Source organism: Miscanthus floridulus, chromosome 13, assembly GCF_019320115.1.
Source record: "Miscanthus floridulus cultivar M001 chromosome 13, ASM1932011v1, whole genome shotgun sequence".
Lineage (NCBI taxonomy): Eukaryota > Viridiplantae > Streptophyta > Magnoliopsida > Poales > Poaceae > Miscanthus > Miscanthus floridulus.
In genome coordinates this window covers 2,318,991-2,342,379 of record NC_089592.1, presented here as the reverse complement: position 1 = coordinate 2,342,379, position 23,389 = coordinate 2,318,991, and the positions used below count along the sequence as shown (strand labels likewise).

Sequence of the window (23,389 nt, the reverse complement as noted above, 5' to 3'; positions counted from 1 at the left end):
TGATTTTCTTCTATCGTACTCAGCTAGATCTGACTCATATCTGATCCATGCTTCCTTGCGCTGCCTAGCACGGCGTTGGCGTCCTTGTTTCAATTTGTTTTTTCTTTCTTTGGCTTGCTTTTGATTTTTGGTCTCACCATCGTGCCCTTGGATAAAGGGTGATATGTTGGACTCAGATTCATCCGATGACCTGATGTCAGGTGCTTCTAGGGGGCCAATGGTGATCGAGGACGGCGAATCATGAATACTTCTCGTGCGTGAGTTGTTCTGTCATCGGTGTTAGTTTCCGTGCTATTAGAGTTGTTGATAACTTCAGTAGAGGCTTCAAGGTCACAGATCAAGTCTCCTTCTTGGTAGGGTAAAGCTGTTGTCGTTGTTGTGTCAACTAGCCGGGTACTGCTATCTTTAGGAACAGAACCTGGCCAGTGGATGATGCAGTCTTGAGATGTTACGGTTAGTACGAGGCCTTCCTGAGCTCCCGTCAGTGGTATTCCAAGCACTGGATTAAGAGATCTTTCGAGTTGTGCATGATAAGATGTTGCCATGTTGTGGAGACCGAACGGAAAAGGACCCGTCTTCTTTAAAGTACTCCGAGTGTACTCCGAGTTGTATTCTTGATAGGCCAAGGCCGCATTCTTAAGCCCCATCGAAAAAGAACTCAGTTTCTTGGAAGAAATTGGGTAAGACTCCATTTCGGATGCGGAACCTAAGTTTGAGTCGGATGCGCAAAGTCATGAAATCTGAGTTGGATCGGACATCGCGAGCTGCGCGAATCTTCCAGCAAGTTGATCTGTCGTAGTCGTCGAAATAGAATGGTCTTTACGGTGATTCGAATCTTCGAGGAGACGGCTTTGGAGCTTGCCATCGCTGCCTGCCTCGCAGATCCATGAACCGAAGATGAAGGTTGACCCCTTCAAAACAATCATGTTATCGAGGTCTGTCGAGCTCTCGGATGCAAAGTCGCCGAAAGCCCCTACTTGGCATGCCAGCTGTCGATGTTTAACCACCGATAGCCTGCCACGGGGGTACCCGGGGCAGTATGTTCGGGCTTTAGCGTATGCTGAACTCGATGGTTAACGCAAGAGACAGCCGATTCATCCTGGTTCAGACCCTCGATCTTTGATCGAGTAATAGCCCTACATCCAGTCGGCCTTAGCCTTTGCGCTAGATTTGTTGTAATGTGTCGTCCTTTTGTTCTCTGAACTCTCTCTAGGAACCCTGCTCTCCTTTATATAGTCAGGAGGTCAAAATCCTAGTCGGTTTACAATGAGAGTTCCTAGTAGGATTATAGAATAATACTACTACTAAGATTACATGGGAAGAATCCTAGTTAGACTAGATCTTCTTCCTTCCTTGTGGGGTATCCTGTGGGTCCCATATCGACAGGAATCTAGAGCACCATAAAACAGCCCAATGCTCTAGCCCCCTTGTTCCCTAGATCTTGGACTGCCGGCCTCGCCTGATGCAGTGGGTACCGGGTACATAGACCCGACAGTCCTAGTGTCGCATGTGCTGCCGGTGGTGGACGGCTCCCCAAATTACGGCGGCATCATGCTGTGGAACTATTACTACGACGACAGCACTAGTTACTCTCTCTCTTCAAATATTAATATTTTGATCAAAATATCTGGCTTTGATCGAAATATGGCTTGCTGAATCTTGGCTGAAACTGGCTGAAAAACACTGTTCTAGCTGAATTGTTATGAGAGAAAAACACGGTTCCAATTAAAAAAAAGAAGCCGAATAAACCGGTTTCTAGGTGAGCCGAACTGGAAGCAACTATAGTTTTCTATGTGCAGTGTCTACATGACTGTGACACATATGGAGCAATGTAGGTCTGGACGATTGACCAACAAAGTGGGTTTGTGCATTTGATCTGTTCAATTACTGACTAAATGTACATATCGGTGATAAAAAATTATTTATTGATAATTTACTTCTCATTTTCCACTAAAGATCCAATAATTAGCCTTTTTTAAAGAACGATAACTGATAATTTGATCGATCTATTTGTTAACTCAGCTGTCACAGCGGATCCACCAAATGGCTCGCCAATTCCAGGGGGGGCCGGCATTGCATCGCTGCCGAACAACTCACCAGTTACACCGAATATTGGCCCATCACATAACAACAGGATCAGAATATGTAAGAATCCCTGGCCTATTTATGTTCTTTGATTAAGATTTTTTTTGTTAAGACCAGCAGGAAATACACTTAGGAACATCTTATATATCATACTCATAAAGTCTTGAAAGGAACAAATAACATCGAACGCATGTGTTTTATTTGAGTTCTGGGCTTAGAGTTTCTCCTTTTAGAACAACCGATAGTTCTCTGGCTTTTTAGATAATGGAACGACGTTCTAACCTGTATATCATTTGACAATATACACAGCTGTTCAAATACAAACCACGAGCTCTTAGGCTCATACCAAACACTAGCAGAGAAACGGGCTGTACTCCCGGTTCTTAACCCCCTTCAGTCCCGATTTTGGAACCGGAAGCACGAATCCAGGACTAAAGGACCCCTCCTTTAGTCCCGGTTTCGCGCCCGGGACTAAAGGTGGATCACCTTTAGTTCCGGTTGGTAATACCAACCAGGGCTAAAGAGGCCTCCCGGCCTGGCCACGTGGGCCAGCCCTTTAGTCCCGGTTGGTATAACCAACAGGGACTAAATGTTTTATTTTTTTTATTTTTTTGTTTCTATTTTCAATTGATGATTCGTTTTGGTTTTCGAATAGGTTTTCAAATACGCATTTTACGCTGCTAATAATATACGTATTCTACACATTTATAATGTTCGAACATTTTGTACAAACTAAAGTATGAAACTAACGTATATATTACATGCATATACACATATCGTTATTTTATGTCCATATAATATATATATATATATATATATATATATATATATATATATATATATATATATATATATATTACAAATAAAGCTTGCATTGTATATTCTATCATATCCTTGGGATAACAAATTCACTCCATCTGGTTTGGCTTCCATGTTTCGTTCACGTCATTGTAGAACTCGCCGGCTGGTTTTAAGACATAGTCATTAAGAAATCCTGCTATGGTCTCTTAAATTGCTTTCGGTTGGTCACGCCGTATAACTTTTTCCTTCAACCATAGTCTTCGATAAAAGTTAAAGGAAAAGTATTAATATATATATATATATATATATATATATATATATATATATATATATATATATATATATATATATATATATATATATATTGGTCACGTGATTACTTATATATATATATATATATATATATATATGAGCAATAAAAGAAATTGTGAATATATGAATATATTTATATAACGTACTTTGAGGTTCTCTTTAGGAGTTCTTTTTGAGTACGCCATGATGAACTCGTAAACATAGTATCCGCAGTAGTTGTTCTCCTGTTCTTGCCTCAGAACCCACTTTTACGAGAAAAAAGATCCGGTGAATTGAAAGCATGCATTGTGTTAATTGAATTATATATATATATATATATATATATATATATATATATATATATATATATATATATATATATATATATATATATATATGTAGCTAGTACTTACTTTGTGTGCGATTATATCCAGTGGTGCTTTGTAATGTTTCATGTGATGTTTTTTAATGAAACTTTTCCAAACACTGCGTCCAATAAAATAAAAAATTATTTTGGCCTTTAATAATTGTTGCAGTTAAGAGATCGGGATATATATAGTTGCTAGAGAGACCAAATTACTCTTGGATAATATCTATCATGTTTTGGTACTCTGTTTGCTCTTTTCTTAACGAGTCTAAGATCCTCAATCGACTATTGGCCATATCGATGACCATCAATATCCCGTGATTGCTGCATATGTTTTTATACACAAATATGATCGACTTTAACTAGAGTCAACATATGTATATATGGGAGATAGCTTAGCTAGTAAGCAAATAATTGAACAAATGTCCATATGATCGACACTCACTTGAAGTTGTAGGGGAAGAGTATGTCCTTGTTTTGTTGGTTCACTAAGAATCTCATGAGATTTTTCTCGAGTTCAGCTTTCCATCAAGGCGGGGGATCAGGGTGTTTGAATACGACATTTGGATCAACGAAACCAACATCATTATCCTATCTCTTTCTGAGTTCTGTCATCTCATATCTGCATATATAAAAATATAGTATGAGGATATATAATTTATATATATACACTTTAATAGTAGAAAATAATCACACTTACAGACAATAGCAGCTAATGAGACTTTTGTCGAGAGAGTCCAGGTGGCATAGTTGGTGTAATTCTCCAAACTCGACATATATAACGTCATCGCCATGGAAGTAATGTTGGTTTCTAATTCTGACAGAAACAATGTTCTCTCCCCATTTGCACGCCGCCATGTACCACTTGTTTAGCAGATACAATTGCGTACCCAGTTCACCTAAGGCCTCAGGGTTGTATAGACTCTTTCCATGTTCAAATTTCTTCTAAGGATCCACTTTCGGAGCAGATGGTCCTTCGGCGAGCACTTGGGCAAGGTCCAAACCAGTATCCTCGTAAAACCGAACCAGTTCCTCAAAATCGACGTCCGGTAAGTCTACGTTTGAACCATATTCATTACGAATGACAAGAGGGGGGACTGATTGTTGCGATTGTTGTCCGAGTTGTGCAACACCTTTCCTTGCTCTAGTCTTTTTCTGCGCCGCCTCAAATGACTTGGTGAGAGAGCGGTCGTAGTCCTATTTTGGCCGGGTCTTTTGAGATTCCCGCTTTTTCTGGTCCACCTTCTTTCTTAGAAGATCTAGAGCTAGGCAGAAGTACGGTTTCTTTGGGTTCTCCCTCACTTCTCGTTGCTTTCTTACGTTTTCAAAGAAACTTTTCACATCTTTTTGTACTGCATCCTTTAATTCCTTTTCACTCTTCTCGTAAGACAGTTTTTGGGGGAATAACTGGATTAGAGGAGGCTTTCTTCTTTGCCGGCTGGTGGGCCAACGGCTTCGTTTGCGGGGCGGACCTCTTAGGAGCTGGCTGCTTCTTGATCATCAAGGGAGGCGGGGCAGCCATTGGAGACATCCTTGGAGGCGTTGCAGACCTCCTTGGAGGTGGCGGCGGTGGAGACCTCCTTGGAGGCGTTGGAGACCTCCTTGGAGGTGACGACGGTGGCGGTGTTGCATAATCATTGCCCGGAGCACTATGATGATCTGGAGATTGAATAATTAGACTTAGGTTGGCGGAGGCCCTGCTGTGTGATTACAAAAAAGAATAATTAGGTATAAGAAATTGTTATTATTAATCATGCATGTCAATAGAAAATTTGTGAAAAAATTGTTTCATTCACTTTTGTCCGCACCTATTGTCTGGCAGTTGAGGAAGCGACGGTGGACTAGAGACCCCGGGAATAATGATGTAGCGCTTGCGCCATAGTATGAATGTCTTCTCTGCTTCTCCTAGAGTCTTCTCCCCATCACCTCCTTGAATGTCAAGAGGCAGATCACTAAAACCTTTGTTAACTCTATCCACTAAGACGCTAACATATCCAGGTGGTATTATTGCCCCATGGATTCTTGGTGTCTTGGTAGGATCTGGAGGAAAAAAAACACCGAGAGCCACCATGATTGTGGCATTCTCTTTTGGAATATGTAGCTCACATGATGTAAACGGTGCAGTGATGTCATCCACGGGAAAACGTAGCATTGCGTCATCTTGATTTGGCAACTCCGTGGAAGCGCAACTGCTTTTCAACTGATCAGGGGGGCTAATATTAATGTTGATTCCTGGATCTGATGCCTGCCTTTGGGCACTCATTGCTATTTGCACTTGCTTTATGATTTCGTCCTGCATTCTAGCTTGCATGTCTTTTTCGTGCTCCTGTGCTTGAAGCAACGCCTCCCGTGACTCACAAACCAATTCCTCCAACCTGCTGATCCGCGCTGCATCCTCATCCTTCCTTCTCTGCTGGCTTCTATAGGTATCTCTGTCGTTAGAGAAACCATGCTCCCAAGAAATGTTTCGTCCTAAACCTCTCGTTCGGCCACTGTGTTCAGCGGTCCCGAGGGCATATGTCAGTTCATCCTTCTCTCTATTGGGCCTGAACGCACCAATAGTTTTAGCTTGTAGAGCATAAGAAAATCTTTGTGTTGCTCTTTCAAGTTTTGGGCCATGAACCATCTTCTCGGTCTCTAGGTCTAGTCTTCCCCCATGAGCAAAAAACCAATTCTTCGTGCGTTTGGGCCAATTGAGTGATTCTGGTGTGATACCCTTAGCAAGAATGTCCACTTCCATTTTTTCCCACTTGGGAATGGCAGTCGCGTAGCCACCTGATCCCATGCCATGGTGGTATACCTTCTATCGGCATTGTCTTGGTTCCTTCTCACCCGTTCCTCACCCTCTTCCGATGTCTTGTACTGTACAAAATCATTCCAATAGGGCCTCAACTTCGCGAGCGGGCCACTAGTATTGAAATTGGGCGTTAGGTTCTTCTTGATGTATTTCGTGTACAGGGATTTCTTCCAAGTCTGAAATTGTTTGGCCATCTTCTTCATAGCCCACTTTCGAACTAGTTCCTTCAATTCATCATCGTTGATAGCATCATAATCATCTGCTTGGAATGTGAAATGTTGAAGGATATCATCCCAAATTAAATTCTTATCAAGATCAGAGACAAAACTAACATGAGGCTCGTTGATCTTTTGCTTCCATTCACGGGCACTGATCGGAAGTCTGTCCCTTACAAGGCACCCACAGTGTTGCACGAATTTCTTTACATGTGGACCAAGTGGTTCGCCTGTCTCGATATTGAATTCTAATATTATGTAGCGCCCCTCCAATGGCTTTTTCGGGCCTCGATTTTTTTGCTTTTCGCCGTTGTGGTCGTCGATCCAGAGGGCTACGTATAAAAACAAATAAATCAATATTATGTGTACACATAATAGATGATAGATGTTCAAATATATATATATAAGAGTAAAATACACCGGAGGTACATTAACTTTCGGTGAAGTGTCATCTAGGTCCATCAACTTTGAAACTGCATGTTTGGGTCCATTAACTTTCATTTTGTGTCATCTAGGTCCATCAACTTTGACTCATGCATTTTTGGTCCATGACCTTTTAAAATGGTTCACTGCAGGTCCACGCATGCATGCATGCACGTTGACTTTTTACGTCGGTGGAGCCATGCCTGCACTCGCCGCCGTCGCTCGTCTACCGGGCATGCATGCGTGTTTTCCTGCTCGAATCATGACAGGGCCGCTTAGCCGGGCCGAAATGCACTAACCCTACCGTATAGGACCATGCATTAACGAACACCATCGTCTATCCAACATACCATGAAAATGGAAGCTCCGACCCTACCATGGCTCATCTGCAGCATAGCACTCTCCACCTGCGTCCTCTACAAACTGCTTGTTTCCACCAAAAAATGAGCCGAAGAGGAGGATCTCCGGCAAGGCAGCACGGCGGCCGCCGAGCCCCGCGGCGCTGCCATTTCTCGGCAACATACACAACCTCAACGGCGAGCTGCATCAGGTGCTCTCCCGGCTCGCGGAGACGCACGGCCCCGTCATGTCCCTGCGGCTCGGCAGCAGCACCCACGTCGTCGTGGCCTCCACCGCCGCGGCCGCGCGCGACGTGCTACACAGGTACGACCACCTCCTGGCGGGGCGGTCGGTCACTGACGCCGCGCGCGCGCTGGGGAACCACGAGCGCTCCATCCTGTGGCTCCTCAGCACCAGCCCGCTCTGGAGGTGGCTCCGTGCCATGGGGGAGGAGAAGGTTCACGAGCTCGTCCGCTGCCTCAGCCGCCGCGCCGGGCGTGTGGCGCGTGTTGTTCTCGGGAGTGCTCAACCTCGTGTCCAACGTGCTCTTCTCTGAGGACATAGTGGACCTGAGCTCCGACCGTGTGCAGGAGCTGGAGATGCTGGTCAGGAACACCGTGGAGGAAGTCATGAAGCCCAACCTGTTGGACCTCTTCCCTGCACTCTCCGTGCTCGACTTGCAGGGCCGCCGCCGGCGCACCGCCGAGCACATCAGGAAGTTCTACGACTTCTTTGACCCTATCATCGGTCGCCGTCTGAGCACAGGCGACGGCGATAGGAAAAATGATTTCCTGGATGTGTTGCTTCAGCTTCACTCGGCGGATCAACTCAGCCTTGAAATGATCAAATCTTTTCTTTTGGTACGTGAGCAATCAGCTCGCTTGGAATTAATACTCTCAACTAATCAGCCAGGAGCATTTATTTTACTTTTCCATCCACGCGCAGGATCTCTTCGCCGCCGGGACGGACACAAACACGATCTCGGTGGAGTGGACGATAGCCGAGCTGCTCCGGCACCCGACCGTGACGGCCAAGGTCCGTGAAGAGCTGCGGGACGCGCTGGTCTCCAAGCCTCACCCGAACGAGTCGGACATCGACAGGCTGCCGTACCTCCGAGCCGTAGTGATGGAGTACATGCGCCTGCACCCGCCGAGCCCGCTGCTGATGCCGCACGAGGCCATGGTCGACGGCGCGGAGGTGGGCGGCTTCGCGGTGCCCGCCGGCACCAAGGTGATCATCAATCTATGGGTGATCATGCGCGACCCAGGGGCGTGGCCACGGCCCGAGGAGTTCGTGCCGGAGCAGTTTGTGGGCACAGACGTGGACTTCCATAGCAAGGATGGGCGGCTGGAGTTCATGCCGTTCAGGGCCGGGCGGAGGGAGTGCCCGGGCCTGCCCATGGCGACAAGGGTGGTGACGCTGCTCCTGGCCTCTATGCTGCACGCCTTCGAGTGGAGGCTACCCGAGGGGATGCAGCCGGCCGACGTGGACGTCACGGACCGGTTCAGCGCTTAGCATGGTCACGCCGCTCAAGGCCGTGCAAGCACTAACCCTGTCATGATTCGAGCAGGAAAACACGCATGCATGCCCGGTAGACGAGCGACGGCGGTGAGTGCAGGCATGGCTCCACCGACGTAAAAAGTCAACGTGCGTGCATGCATGCGTGGACCTGCAGTGAACCATTTTAAAAGGTCATGGACCAAAAATGCATGAGTCAAAGTTGATGGACCTAGATGACACAAAACGAAAGTTAATGGACCCAAACATGCAGTTTCAAAGTTGATGGATCTAGATGACACTTCACCGAAAGTTAATGGACCTCCGGTGTATTTTACTCTATATATAAATATATATACCTCGCCAGTATTTTCTTGCACAATATTTTTTTGGTTATCTTCAAGAGCCAGGTATTGACTCCCATCATCTACATCCTCCTGGTCACCATCGGCAAATGGAGTGCCGGTGTTGATAATATTCATCATTTCTTCATCCATGCTGTCTCTCGGGGTAGCCATCTAGCTTATACACCACCAGATATATCTATAAAAAATAAAAACTATATCTATAAAATAAACTCCTGTAGGACGTGCCACCTCAAGGATAGTAACATTTGTAAAAATCATTTCTATATCTGTACTAGTGATAGAATCTAGCATAAGCCTTATTTAAGTGCCTAGCTTGTTTGAAGGGGAAATCTTAACTGACAAAGTTTAAAGGTTTCCAGAGCATTTAACACTACTCTGCTTGCCGAGAAGGTTGCTAGTGTTGTGTTGTTGGCATTTTTCATGGCCGTGGCCATGGTCATTGTGTTCTCGTCTTTTACTGTGGCAGGTAAGTAATTCACATGATATTTCCGTAGGTTAACAGAAGAATGGGAGTGTACACACATAATAATCATTTATCGTTTATATTTATATATATATACTACGTTTGGGTACGGTGATTGACAGACTACTGCGACGATATCGGGACGTGTGAATAAATAACCATCCGTACAAGTTGACCTTGATTACGTGATCATCTCGGTGAGCATTTCTCCCCCGGACGGCACCGTACTTGGCCACGGAAGAGCTCCGATTCTACGAGGAAGGGAACACGGTCTTCCATGACTATTGCCGCTCTCCCACGTAGAATCAAAGCTCCTCCTTGACGTCCGTTACCGCTCGGCAGAGAACATGCTCGCTGAGATGAAGACGGTCCTCAAGTTCAACTAGTACGGATTTTCTACAATTTTCTAACTAGTCGTCATAAGCTACCGCGCAAAAAGGAGGAAACGATGAGACATCGGGCTGCGCCCGTGCTCCACTGAGCTCGATGGCTCAGCGCAGAATTGCATTACAAGATTGCCGGCACGAGGGCTCAGCACACGCATCCATCCGATTACAAAAGGTTGGAGCAATTAATCCATCATAAACGGATTATATATGGTGGCGGCGGTGGCTCACATCCAAGGTGTCAAACGTGAGGTCCAGCTCCTGCAGCCAAAAAACATGTTAGAGACTTAGACTTTACTAAAAAACATGTTACAGAAATATGCACCAATTGCAAAGGCTAGAAAATAATTATCTATTTTTCTAATGCAAGCTAGAAGTGCATGCATAATTTTGTTTCAAAATAAATCCAAGAGATCGTTTAGGTTGCCATTTCATTCTAAGACTGACTCCAACGGCGCATCCAATCCATGACCCAAATGCAAAATCGGTCGCCCACAGTGTTTTGCCTTCAAAAACATCGCTCCAACGGATGACCCAATCACCTGACCCATTTTGGGTACGAGGCTTGCCGAGCTGCAAATGTGCGTCGTCGAGAGAGAGGAACGCCAAATCTCTGGCGGCGTCGTAGTGGTGGGCCCGTAGGAGTGGGGCGCGGCGAGGCGCAGCGAGGCGGACCGCTATGGGGAGCCACTGCGGTGAGGAGCCGACGCGGTGAGGTCCGCCTCGAGGCGCTGCCGACGGGTACCGCGTTGAGGAAGGGAGCGGCGTGGCCGTCGGGGAGCGGGGATCCAGGGTTGAGCCGTCGAGCACGATTCCAACAACAGCGCATGAGCGGCGAGCCTCGCGCTCGTCCATGGCATCCGTCTCCATGGCGCCGCGCGCCCCGCTCCCGGCGGGTGGCGTCCTCCTCGTCATCCGCGTGGCAGGTGGATCCGAACTCTAGCGGCAGCCGCTTCTTCGCCCGGTGGTGCCTCCGTGTCGTCCGCCGCCTCGCCGGCATGGCCCTATCGTGGCGCGCTCCGCTGGTCTGCTGCTCCGCGTGTAGCTCCGATGCGGACACCGATGATGAGCGGGGAGGTGATGGATGGGGATGAAGAGCGGAAGGTTGGGGAAGAATAGGGAAAGTGGGGCTGGATGAGGTGGAAGCGGCACGGGGGAGAGAGATTGAGGAGAGAGGATGGGATTTTGGGGTGGCTGTTGGAGAACGTGAGGTTTGGATGCTCAGATCTTTTTACTGTGCATGACCCAAACTGCACAATGGGTGTCTGATTTGGGTTGTGTTGTTGGAGATAGTCTAAGGGCATGTTCGATTCCTAGGGTTCTGAGGTCAGGAACTGTTCCGTCTAGGAACACTTATCTAATTTATATACACTGCTCTCAACCAGGATCTATTCCTACCTAGAACCACCCTAAACGAACGAGCCCTAAGTGATTTCTAAGCCATTTCATTCTAAGTGATTTCTAAGCATTTCATTCGATGAGCTCTCAAATAATTCTAAGTGATTTCTAAGCATTTCATTGAACAAATAATTCTAGCGTTGTTTAGGTTGCCTTGTTTGACGGTTCATTCATGATCGATTCATGCTACTGATAGGCACATACAAGAGATCAAATGAGCCCTAGCTAGTCGTCACCTTCCAAACACAGACAATTGATGTCAAGCCACAAGAAATCAAAATGAGCAACACAGACCCAATTGATGGCTCGGGGCTCCTCCTCCACTGCGGAGTTGCTCAGTCCGGTGAGGCAGCACGCGCGGGGAAGGCTCGGGCAAACTCCGGTGAGACAGCGTGGGGAAGCCTCGGGCGTGCTCAGGTGAGGCAGCGCGTGGGGAAGGCTCGAGTGAGCTCCGGTGAGGCAGCGTGCGCGGGGAAGGCTCGGACGAGCTCCGGTGAGGCAGCGCTGGGAAGGCTCGGGCGTGCTCTGGTGAGCATGAGCGAGGTGGGCCAGGGACGAGGACGTCGCGCGCTCCAGTAAGGACGAGCGAGGCGTGCTGGCCGACCAAAGAAGAGTGCGCGTGGGGCCGGTGACAGCGTGCGCGTGTGAGGCGAGTCTAGGGTGGCCTGGGGGCGGCGGCGCTGCTAGATCGATCTGGTGGAGAAGATGAGGCGTGGCGGAGACATGGAGGATTTATAAAGGGATACCTTTAGTCCCGGTTGCAGCTACCAACCAGGACTAAAGATCCTTTAGTCCCGGGTGATGGTTAGAACCGGGACTAAAGGTCTGATCTTTAGTCCTAGGTGTAGCCACTGCCCGGGAGTAAAGGGCATTTTAGGCCCGGGAGTAAAGGTGGTCTGCAGTTGGCTTTCTCCAGTTTCTATAAGTTTTTTCCTTTTTTTTATATTTCTTTTATATAAATATGCATAGAGTTATTAATTGCCTAATAAATAAAATATTATCCAAAAAAATTATAAAAAAAATTCCTGGACTTGGTTTTGCATTATTATACACAACAAAAAATTGTAACCTAAACTCTTTTGTTTTACTGTATAAATATTTGACATAGTGTAAATAATAATTACAATTTGCACCATGCAAAAATATACTACTTAATTAAAATCATTAAAACTATTGCTTTTCGATAGAAAATTAGTTTTCACATCTTATTAACGTTGATCATTTGGTTTTTCATCACACATTCTTCACGAGAAATCCACCGTCTAGCAGAAAATTCATTTAAATCGTAGAAAATATGAAAACACGACAAAAAAATCTGAAGTCACAATTATTACATAATAGGTCTAATACATCACTATATATATCAAGCGGGCACAGTAGTGAACTTCTTCTTAACGTATATCCCTTGGTTATGATCGCGCCGTAACCATAGAGTGTCCTCATCATTTAGCTGGATGCTTGGGTCTTTGTTCGCTGTGAAGGGTGGAATTCGGTCATCCTTTTTATAATCTTCTGATATGTCTGACTTGTCTTCAATTCCGGCGATGTTTCTTTTCCCTGAAAGAAATATGTGGTGCTTTGGCTCATTGATTGGGTCGTTGTTGTTTTTCCCTCTCTTTGGTTTTTTAGACATGTCCTTGACATAGAACACCTGATTCATATCCTTGGCAAGGACGAACGGTTCATCTTTGTACCCAATATTATTGAGGTCCATGGTTGTCATTCCATACTGGTTGTCGACTGCTACCCCGCCTCCAGTCGCCTTTACCCATTAGCACTTGAACAAAGGTACCTTAAAAGTAGGTGCATAGTTTAGTTCCCATATCTCCTCTATGCGGCCATAATATGTTTACTTATTTCCATTAGGGTCGGTGGCATCTATGCGGATACCACTGTTTTGGTTGGTGCTCCTTTTATCTTGGGCTACTGTGTAAAATGTATTCCCACTTATCTCGTACCCTTTGTATGTGAGGATATGCCACGATGGCTGCCTAGCCAACAAATACAGTTGCTCATCAATAATCTCATCACGCTGACATTCTTTTCACAACCAGTCGCTGAAAGTTTCCATGTGCTGACGTGTAATCCAAGCTTCAGACTTCCCTGAAAACTCGGATCAGAGCAACTCTTTATGTGTCTCGATATACGGATCCACCAAGGAGGAGTTTTGCAGAACTGTGTAGTGTGCTTTATTAAAATAATTATCCTGCGTACCAATATATGTTTTCTTCCCTAGTGTCCCCTTTCCACTTAGTCTCCCCTCGTGTTGCGATTTAGGAACACCAATCGGGTCAAGGTCAGGAATAAAGTCAACACAAAACTCAATGACCTCCTCTGTTCCATAGCCCTTGGCGATGCTTCCTTCTGGCCGAGCATGGTTGTGAACATATTTCTTTAGGACTCCCATGAACCACTCAAAGGGGAACATGTTGTTTAGGAACACAGGACCGAGAATGCTAATCTCCTTGACCAGGTGAACTAGGAGGTTTGTCATGATATTAAAGAAGGAAGGAGGGAACACCAACTCAAAGCTGACAAGAATTGAACCACATCATTCTGTAGTTTAGTTAGATCCATTGGATCGATTGCCTTATGAGAAATTGCATTGAGGAATGCACATAGCTTCACGGTGGCTAGACGTACATTTGGAGGTAGAATTCCTCTTAATGCAACTGGAAGCAATTGCGTCATGAGCACATGGCAGTCATGGGACTTTAAGTTTAGGAATTTCTTCTCTGGCACATTTATTATACCCTTTATATTCAAGGAGAATCCAGATGGTACCTTGATGCTTGCTAGGCATTCAAACATGCTTTCCTTCTCTTCTTTGCTAAGAGTGTAGCTGGCAGGACTTAAGTAATGGCATCCATCATCTGTCTTCTCTGGATGTAGGTCATGTCATTCTTTCAAACATCGCAGGTCCTGTCGTGTCTCAAGTGTGTCCTTAGGTTTCCCATACACACCCATGAAGCCTAGCAGGTTCACACAAAGATTCTTCGTCAGGTGCATCATGTCGATCACGCTACAGACCTCTAGGACTTGCCAATAGGGTAGCTCCCAAAATATAGACTTCTTCTTCCACATGGGTGCATGACCGTCGACATCGTTCAGAACAGGTTTACTGCCATGTGCCTTTCCAAATACTACTTTCACATCCTTGACCATATTGAGTACATCCTCACCAGTTAGGTTGCCCGGCTTGGACTGGTGGTCTGCCTTACCTTTAAAATGCTTGCCTTTCTTTCTTAGGGGGTGATTCGTAGTAAGAAATCAACGATGGCCAAGGTACACGACCTTTCGACATTTTTTCAAGAATATACCTTTAATATCATCGAAACAGTACATGCATGCATTATATCCCTTGTTTGATTGTCCTGAAAGATTACTTAGAGCAGGCCAATTATTGATTCTTATGAACAACAATGCTCACAAGTCAAAGTGCTCTTGTTTGTGCTCATCCCACACACGTACACCTGGTCTGTTGCACAAAAGTAGAAGTTCTTCAACTAGTGGCCTCAGGTACACATTGATGTTGTTGCTAGGTTGCCTTGGGCCTTGGATGAGCACTGGCATCATAATAAACTTACGCTTCATGCATAACCAGGGAGGTAGGTTGTAGATACATAGAGTAACGGGCCAAGTGCTATGACTACTACTCTGCTCCCTGAAAGGATTCATACCATCCGTACTTAAAGCAAACCTTAAGTTTCTTGCATCATTTGCAAACTCTGGGAATTCTCTATCGATTGCTCTCCACTGGGACCCATCAGCAGGGTGTCTCAACATATTGTCTACCTTACAGTCTTTTTTGTGCCATTGCAATAACTTTGCATGGTCTTTGTTTCTGAACAGACGTTTCAAGCATGGTATTATTAGAGCATACCACATAATTTTGGTAGGGATTTTCTTCGTGAGACGTTCGCCCTCAACATCACCAGGGTCATCTCGCCTGATCTTATACCGCGATGCATGACATACTGGGCATGCATCTAACTTCTCGTACTCCTCGCCATGGTAGAGGATGTAGTCATTAGGACATGCATGTATCTTCTAGATTTCTAATCCCAAAGGGCAGACTACCTGTTTTGCTTCGTACGTAGTGACGGGCAAATCGTTATCCTTCGAAAGTATCTTCTTTTGGATTTTTCAGTAACTCCCCAAATCTCTTGTCAGATACACCATTCTTTGCCTTCCATTGCAGCAATTCCAGTGTGGTACCCAACTTTTTCTGTCCCGCATCACAAGTTGGGTATAGCAATTTCTTGTGATCCTCTAGCATGCGCTCGAACTTGATCTTCTCCTTTTCACTTTTGCATTCTCTTTGTGCATCATGAATGGCCTAACCAAGATCATCAGCGGGCTCATCTTCTGCCACTACCTCTTCTTTAGCTTCCCCCATTGCAGTATCATTGAAGGCACCATATTTAGCAATAATGTCATCATCGTCCCATTGTTCTTCTTCACCTTCTTCCATTACAACCCTGGTTTCTCCATGTTTCGTCCAACAAATATAGTTTGGCATAAAACCCGACTTCAACAAGTGTGAATGAAGACTCCTTGAGCTAGCATATTCCTTCAAATTCTTACATATGGCACATGGGCAGCACATGAAATCATCACGTTTGTTTGCCTCGGCCACACGTAAGAAAGAATGCACGCCCTCAATGAACTCTTGGGAGCGGCGATCAGCATTGTACATCCAATGCCGGCTCATCTGCATTACATGACATACATACCATATTAAAACCTAGAACATAATTAGTTAATTATACGACATGCATGCCACCACACAAGGTATTAATTTATGAAAGTCTCGCTACAATGTAGATAATCCCAACTACCACTAAAAAAGCTAAAGCTAAAATACACTTCAGCAGCATAAGGATTTCGCGACCAATCCCAACTAAAATAGACAGATCATGCGTTTGTTCAACATCTATGGGCTTCTTCCGCAGGATCACTGCCTCATTAGCTGTTGTAGCCGCCTATGCAAGAGAGTTTTGCACGTGTTCAACATACTCTTTCTCCTAGTACCGGCCTGAACATCTAGTGCCATCCCACTGAAATTAAAACAAAAAATTAGAACTTTAATTACAATCATCATGAAAATAAGTATAAATTAACCATAATCATCAAATGCGACAAAATAACTCACATTGCGATCCGGACACTTGTAGAAGATACGGCCCTTGTTGGGACACTCCTTCCTCACCCGGTACTCCATCACAATCTTCTCCTCATACTTGCCGTATGCAATGAGAGGAAGGTCCGGCCTTAGTCGCTTTGTAACCCGATGAGAGGCCAAGGACCCAGAAACAGTTGCCATCTACTCTCTATACTCATTTTTAATATAATATAATTTTCTCATTTTATAAACAAATAAAATTAAAAAAAACTCTAAAATCATCTATATCTCTAAAGCATGAAGTGTGCTATGCATGCTAGAAATGAAAGCTCAATACTAGTTTTGAATAACTACTTTAACCTTCCTTCATCCAAATACGCAAACTTTAAAGTGATTTTGAGCTTAAATGGCTTACAAGTAAAAAAATCTACCATAGAAAAACCACATATATCTAGTCCACAAAATGAAATAAGCTACTAATAAAATATGAGAGTATAAAGTTGGTAACCTTTGAACCGAAGAATCAATGGAGGAATGGAAGAAATCTTGTGATACACCGGTGATGAGGAAGAAGAGAGGCCGGCGATGAAGCAAGAACACTGAGCTCGAAGTGGCTCGGGCTCGGGGAGAAACAAGGGGTATATTGGAGGGGACCTTTAGTCCCGGTTGTAGACAGAAACCGGGACTAAAGGTCCCTTCCTAGTCCCGGACGGAGTCTCCAGAGCCGGGAGTAGACTTTTACTCCCGGTTGGAGGGACCAACCGGGAGTAAAAGTTAACCTTTAGTCCCGGTTGGTAGCTCCAACCGGGACTAAAGGTCTCCTCCAACAAAAGCCTGGTGCAGTAGCCGTTGGGCAGGGACCTTTAGTCCCGGTTGGAGCTACAAACCGGGACTAAAGGTCACTCTAGTCCCGGGCGCGAAAAATACCGGGACTAAATCCAAATTTTGAGCTGGATCAAAGGTCGTTTCTCTACTAGTGAAAACACATCGGAGAGATAAGATAATAAAACCGAAAGTCTAGATAACTGAATAGAAAGGTGGCTAAGCTCGATATCTTCCATCCGAACTTAGGGAAGACCTCGGTCATCACCGTATCCAAAAGTCTGCGACCAACTTTCATGTTCTTTCTTGTTTCTTCCTCCTTATGTAGCAGTTACCACGTTTGAACCAGTAGGTTGTCCTAAAAATGACCTGCATAGGTGCTGGATTTCTTGTTATTGAATACTATCATTTCTGTTCAACCAAATTGGCCAACATAGAGCTGCAACACCCACTAAACTCTTATTCTTATGTTTTGATGGAATACCATAAAGCCATGAACGAAACATATAAGGAAAGCTAACCAGTGAATTCCAAAGGTGATATAAGTGGTATTCCAAATAAATCTTGCGGAATGACAATTAGAAAATAAATGTTGTGTAGTCTGATAGTCTCTAACGAACTACACCAGCAACATTTAGGATCGCGTTGCCAGTTTCTTTTTGCAAGATTATCTTTCATAAGAGTAATACCTTTGTTAAGATACCATAAAAAGATTTAATTTTTAGTGGTATTCTGATCTTCCAAACTGGGCACTTAGTAGGAAGTACTCCACACTGTATCATAGAAGTGTACATAGAGCGTACCGAGAAAATACCACTGTTGTGTAAGGTCCAAATAAAAATATCTTGGTCATTAGATAGGTTAACAAATGCTACTTTTGACACAATATCATACGATGCAGTCAAGTTACTATCCACAAAGCCCTTCGGAATGAAATATTCAATGGTCTGGTATTTAGTACATGTGCAACCGTTGCATCCTTTTCCCTCACAAATATTGTATAGAGATGGGTAATCAATTTTGAGAGGTTTGTCACCAACCCATGTGTCTTCCCAAAACCGGACTTTAGTACCACTATGGGTTTAGAAAGATCCTCTTGCCAAGAATTGGTCTTTGACTTTCATAAGTTAAGATTTATTTGACAAGATATTTTCTTCTTAGGAGGTCTTTCCATGTTCCTTCCTTATTGATAAGTTTAAACAACCATTTACTCAAGATACACTTATTTTGAATATCTAGGTTTTGGATGCCTAACCCACCAAAATCCTTGGGTGCGCACAATATGTTCCACTTAATGAGTCTATATTTTTTCTTGTGTTCATCATCATTTTGCCCAAAGAATCGAGAGCAATATATAGTAGTCTAATTTTTGAAGGACTTCTCTAGGGACCTCAAAGAAGGAAAGCATATACATGGATAATGTCGTCAACACTGAGTTGATCAAAGCAAGCCATCCTCCTACTGAGAGGAGTTTTCCTTTCCAACTACACATCTTATTCTGAAACCTCTCAATCATAATCTAATCAGAATTGTAAAATTTTCTATGGTGCATAGGGATGCCTAGGTATTTAAAAGGAGTGCTCCCTGAGGTTCAACCAAAAAGGCGTGCTTACTCCTCAACATTATCATTAGCTTTATCATAGCATAAAAGCTCACTTATGTGGAAATTAATCTTTAACCCAAATAATTGCTTAATTGTACTTAACACTAGTTTAAGTTGTTTGGCCTAGTTTAAATCATGTTCAATAAAGAGGATAGTGTCATCAGGGTACTAGAAAATGGATAGTCCATTGTCTACCAGATGGGGGATAACTCCCTCAAAACTTCCGTTCTCCTTAGCCCTTTCAATAAGGATAGCCAACATATATATGAGCTACAAAATTTAAAAGGATAGGAGGGGGGGGGGGGGGGAATCCTTGATGGAGACCTTTTTTGGACTGAAAATAGTGACACATCTCATCATTCACTTTAATTCTACACTTCCCCTCTGCATATTTGATTGATCCATTTACATCATACCAAATTTAAACCCTTTCATCCTCATCGTTAGATGAAAGAAAGACAAATTGACTTCATCTTACGCCTTATGAAAATCTAGCTTTGAAATGACTCCATCTAACTAGCACGACGGTTCATTTTTTTAAATAATGTTTTGGGCATTTTGCAACATAATTTCACATAGATAGTTTTGTTTAATGTCTATTTTCAGTTATTATAGCGGGCACCTCAGGCCTCTCTGGTTTGTGTGTAATCGTTCTCATGGTGTTCATGTGCTATAAGAGATGTTATGGCATGATACTAAGCAAGAGAGGGCCAAGAAATTCACCAAGGCTTGAATCTTTTTTGCGGAAGCAAGGAACTTTACACCCAAAAGGTTACACTTATTCGGAAGTGAAAAGAATGACCAAGTCTTTTGCTCACAAGCTTGGCCAAGGTGGCTATGGTCCTGTTTACAGAGGCAACATGCCTGATGGTCGTGATATAGCTGTTAAGATGCTGAAGGGCACTGAGGGCGATGGTGAGGAATTCATGAACGAGGTGGCCAGTATTAGCAGAACATCTCATGTCAACATCGTTACTCTGGTAGGATATTGCCTTCAAGGATCAAAACGAGCTCTCCTCTATGAGTACATGCCCAATGGTTCCCTTGAGAGGTACACTTTTGGTAGCAATTCTACTGAAGGGGAAGACAGTATAAGCTGGGATAAACTGTTCGACATTGTCAAAGGAATTGCACGAGGATTGGAGTACCTCCATGCGGGCTGTAACACCCGCATTGTGCATTTCGATATCAAACCACACAACATTCTATTAGATCAGGACTTCTGTCCAAAGATATCAGATTTTGGATTAGCTAAGCTGGGCCGACAAAAGGAGAGTAGAATCTCCATTGCTGGGGCAAGAGGCACTATAGGGTACATAGCCCCTGAAGTATTCTCAAGAAACTACGGACCAGTGGGCAGCAATGCTGATGTGTATAGTTATGGCATGCTTGTCCTTGAGATGGTCAGAGCAAGGAAGAAAATCGATGGTAGTACAGATGACAACAGCAACAAGTATTTTCCACAATGGTTGTATGAAAACTTGGATCATTTCTGTGGCCTCACAACCAGCGAGATCAGCAGCAGCAACACCACGGAAGTGCTCGTGAGGAAGATGATCATAGTTGGCTTGTGGTGCATACAGTCCAAACCAGCCGATCGGCCTTCCATGGGCGAAGTCCTTGAAATGTTGGACAGCAACGACGCTGATAATCTGCAGTTGCCACCTAAGGCCTTTTGGACCGGTTATTAGGGCACTCACAATACAAGAAACTATTAATAGTTTCTATAGCATAGGACATCGTACCAAGAAACCATCCTTCCTAGTGCAAGGTTTTCTACAGCATAGGACATAAATAGTGATAGAAACCATGTTTGATCTCCCAATGTGGTTACGAGTTGTTTCTTGTCCATTGATATCCGTGAAGAAATAGTTTCTTAGTTAGACCTGGTTTCTTGGATTTTATCTCTCTCCTCATTAAATCACTTGTCACATCAGCACATTACCAACGTGGCAGTATAATTAATATCTATAGAAGCTATCACAATTTTTGCATTGTGAGTGCCCTTAAACCCAACTTGTAAACTTTGCACCCTTTTTTATGACACCGTGACGCATTGTTTCAGTGAGTACTTACTATGTACTATTGATTCGAGTTCATTCACTCCACAACATCTTTTGCTCTTTCAAAGATGAAAACTGAAATTTAATTCCCTGTAATGTAAAAACACACAAAAAAGGAACTGCCATAAATTCCTCTTGTAGGGGCTATAGCCCCTCTAGTTTTTTAAGAAAAAGAACTGCCAGAGTGCAGTCCACCAGCAATGTCCAAGACTCGAAGTTGAACCACTGATCACTAGAAGTAATATCTTAATCCTTCTGTTCTAAATTTTAAGTCAACTTGACTTTTCTAGATAAAAACATGTAGAGATAGTGTATATCAAAATACATAATAAAAATTAAGAAAAGACAAAACAAATTACAATTTAGAATGAAGAGACTGTATTGTTGCTTTTAAACACGCTATAATAGACAAAACTCTCTCTGTCCAAGGAAAAAAATACAATTCTAGCACAGTATCATGTTTTATTAGATCACGTTTGATCAATTATATAAATAAAAAGTATCAATGTTTATAATATCAAATAAATGCCATTAGATTAATTATAAAATATATTTTTCATAAAAAAATAATTTGGAGCCATAAATATAAATACTATTTACTACAAACTTGGTCAAATGATAGAGGGAGTAGTAATGTAATGTTTGTAATCATCCATTTCATAAAAAAATGTTTGTAATCATTCAAAACTCTTGTCAACCAGGCCCAACTCTCTGCCACCTGCCACCCCCCTGCTTGCTGCTGCCTGGCCCGGTCAGGCACCGGCGGGCCAGCGCGGCCACCCCGCTGTGATATCAGCAAATATGGAAGAAAAGAAACTCTTTGGTCTTTAATATTACTAGTGGATAGGCACGTGCGACATGCACGTGTCCATATAAATGTTCATTCGTAAAGGAGTAATTAGAGTGAAAATTTTGAGAAATAATAATACACATTCTAGAGAATTCACAACATCTTTCTCCAATTATAATTCTTATTTAAATGTGTCAAAATTCTCAAACACCAAATGTTCTGATTCCAAATCGCTTCCTTTTACGCACGCCAGCGATTAAGATCCTGAATGGCCATGCCGGCAAGGCCAATTTGTCCAGCGCTCCACCTGTGTGCCGGTCGTGGCGCCATTGCGGCGCCGGCACCGGCGCCCTCCATGCTCTTCGCAGCATCACCAGAGCCTTTACTCGTTTACTGTGAAATGATGAAGCTCATCGTTCATATGAAAATAATCATGGGCTCATAGACAGGATTTGACCATAATCTCCATCGCTGTGTTGCTTCCTCCAGTCTAGCACCAAAACGTATATTCTTCTCTGCCAGTTGTTCTGATGCTTGCTCCGAATCACGACGATAGTAGTTGGCCTTCCCATCATTGACCATTAGTTGTTGCACAATCTACAAAATAGATAAGGGCTAATAGGTTTATTTGCGTTTTCGCACAGAACGGGAGCTCTCTGCACTGGGTACGCCCTAAATTAGCACAATACTATACTGACAAAGTCTATGATATTGACATGGTTCCCTGGTAGCATGACCGGAATAAAAAAATGAGTCCCTTTGCTTGGCAATGCAACAGATCCATCTAGCAAACATGTTGTGCTGCAAAAGAGGAAAAAAATCTTAATGCAGTTCAAATTACACGGTCAAACCGGGAAAAAAGACTATTAATACAACATCAATAAAAAAATAAGAGGCAAAAAGAGAAAGAAATCAAGAAGTGCTCAAACTCTAATGTCAGCGTGCTCAATTTCATGAAGTTAATCTCTGTAATGTAGATATGTACAGACCAAAAGTGAAGGTACTAAACCATCATTTAGTAAGATGGGGTTGAAATTATTTCCAGTCACACCAAGCTCTTTGGGTGTTCCAACAGACTGTACATAATAGAAAATTAAACTGTGCACTGAAAATTGGGAGCAACTGAGAGGAAACAATTGTAGCTCTTCACACTACGTAGAAAACGATTTTTAGCAACGGATCGATTTTTTTGTAGGGGCGGTTGGTGATGGAGCCGCCCCTACAGTGGCGTGCTCGGGTGCCCAGACACCAACCGCCCCTACAAATGGAACAACAGGGGCAGCTGGTGTTACGAGCCGCCCCTACAAATAGGGTCTGATTTGTAGGGGCGGCTCAATCACCAGCCGCCCCTGGAAATTCTATTTGTAGGGGCAGCTGGTGATTGAGCCGCCCCTATAAATAGCTCCTATTTATAGGGGCGGCTCAATCACCAGCCGCCCCTACAAATGGCCCCCATATAAAACTGAGGCAGCACCTTCTTCCTCCTCGGGTCACTCACTCCAACCCGTGAAAGAAAGGTGGGGAGGCCTTGGGCACCTCCCAAAAATTGCTCTACT

The 23,389-nt window shown here is 43.9% G+C and overlaps 2 protein-coding genes and 1 pseudogene across 6 annotated transcripts in view; 2 read left to right on the top strand and 1 right to left on the bottom strand.

The window, feature by feature from the left end:
• The first annotated feature begins 2,111 nt into the window (after positions 1 to 2,111).
• On the top strand, positions 2,112 to 20,805 carry LOC136501751 (PR5-like receptor kinase). The gene is made up of 2 exons (XM_066497285.1): positions 2,112 to 2,145; positions 19,587 to 20,805. Exon 2 carries the CDS (start codon positions 19,637 to 19,639, stop codon positions 20,669 to 20,671), a length of 1,035 nt encoding a protein of 344 aa, XP_066353382.1. The 5' UTR covers positions 2,112 to 2,145; positions 19,587 to 19,636; the 3' UTR covers positions 20,672 to 20,805.
• LOC136501986 (cytochrome P450 76M5-like) lies at positions 7,337 to 8,913 on the top strand (annotated as a pseudogene).
• A 1,255-nt stretch (positions 20,806 to 22,060) lies between the features above and the next one.
• Positions 22,061 to 23,389, bottom strand: part of LOC136501453 (1,4-alpha-glucan-branching enzyme, chloroplastic/amyloplastic-like) — a 69,724-nt gene continuing 68,395 nt past the window's right edge. For all 5 annotated transcript variants that reach the window (XR_010770276.1, XR_010770275.1, XR_010770277.1 and 2 more), the window contains one exon: positions 22,061 to 22,430. Coding sequence is in view for 2 of the 5 variants with exons in the window: in XM_066496982.1 (XP_066353079.1) it covers positions 22,405 to 22,430 (26 nt within the window). In the remaining 3 variants the exon portion in view is untranslated. The remainder of the gene's footprint in view (positions 22,431 to 23,389) is intronic.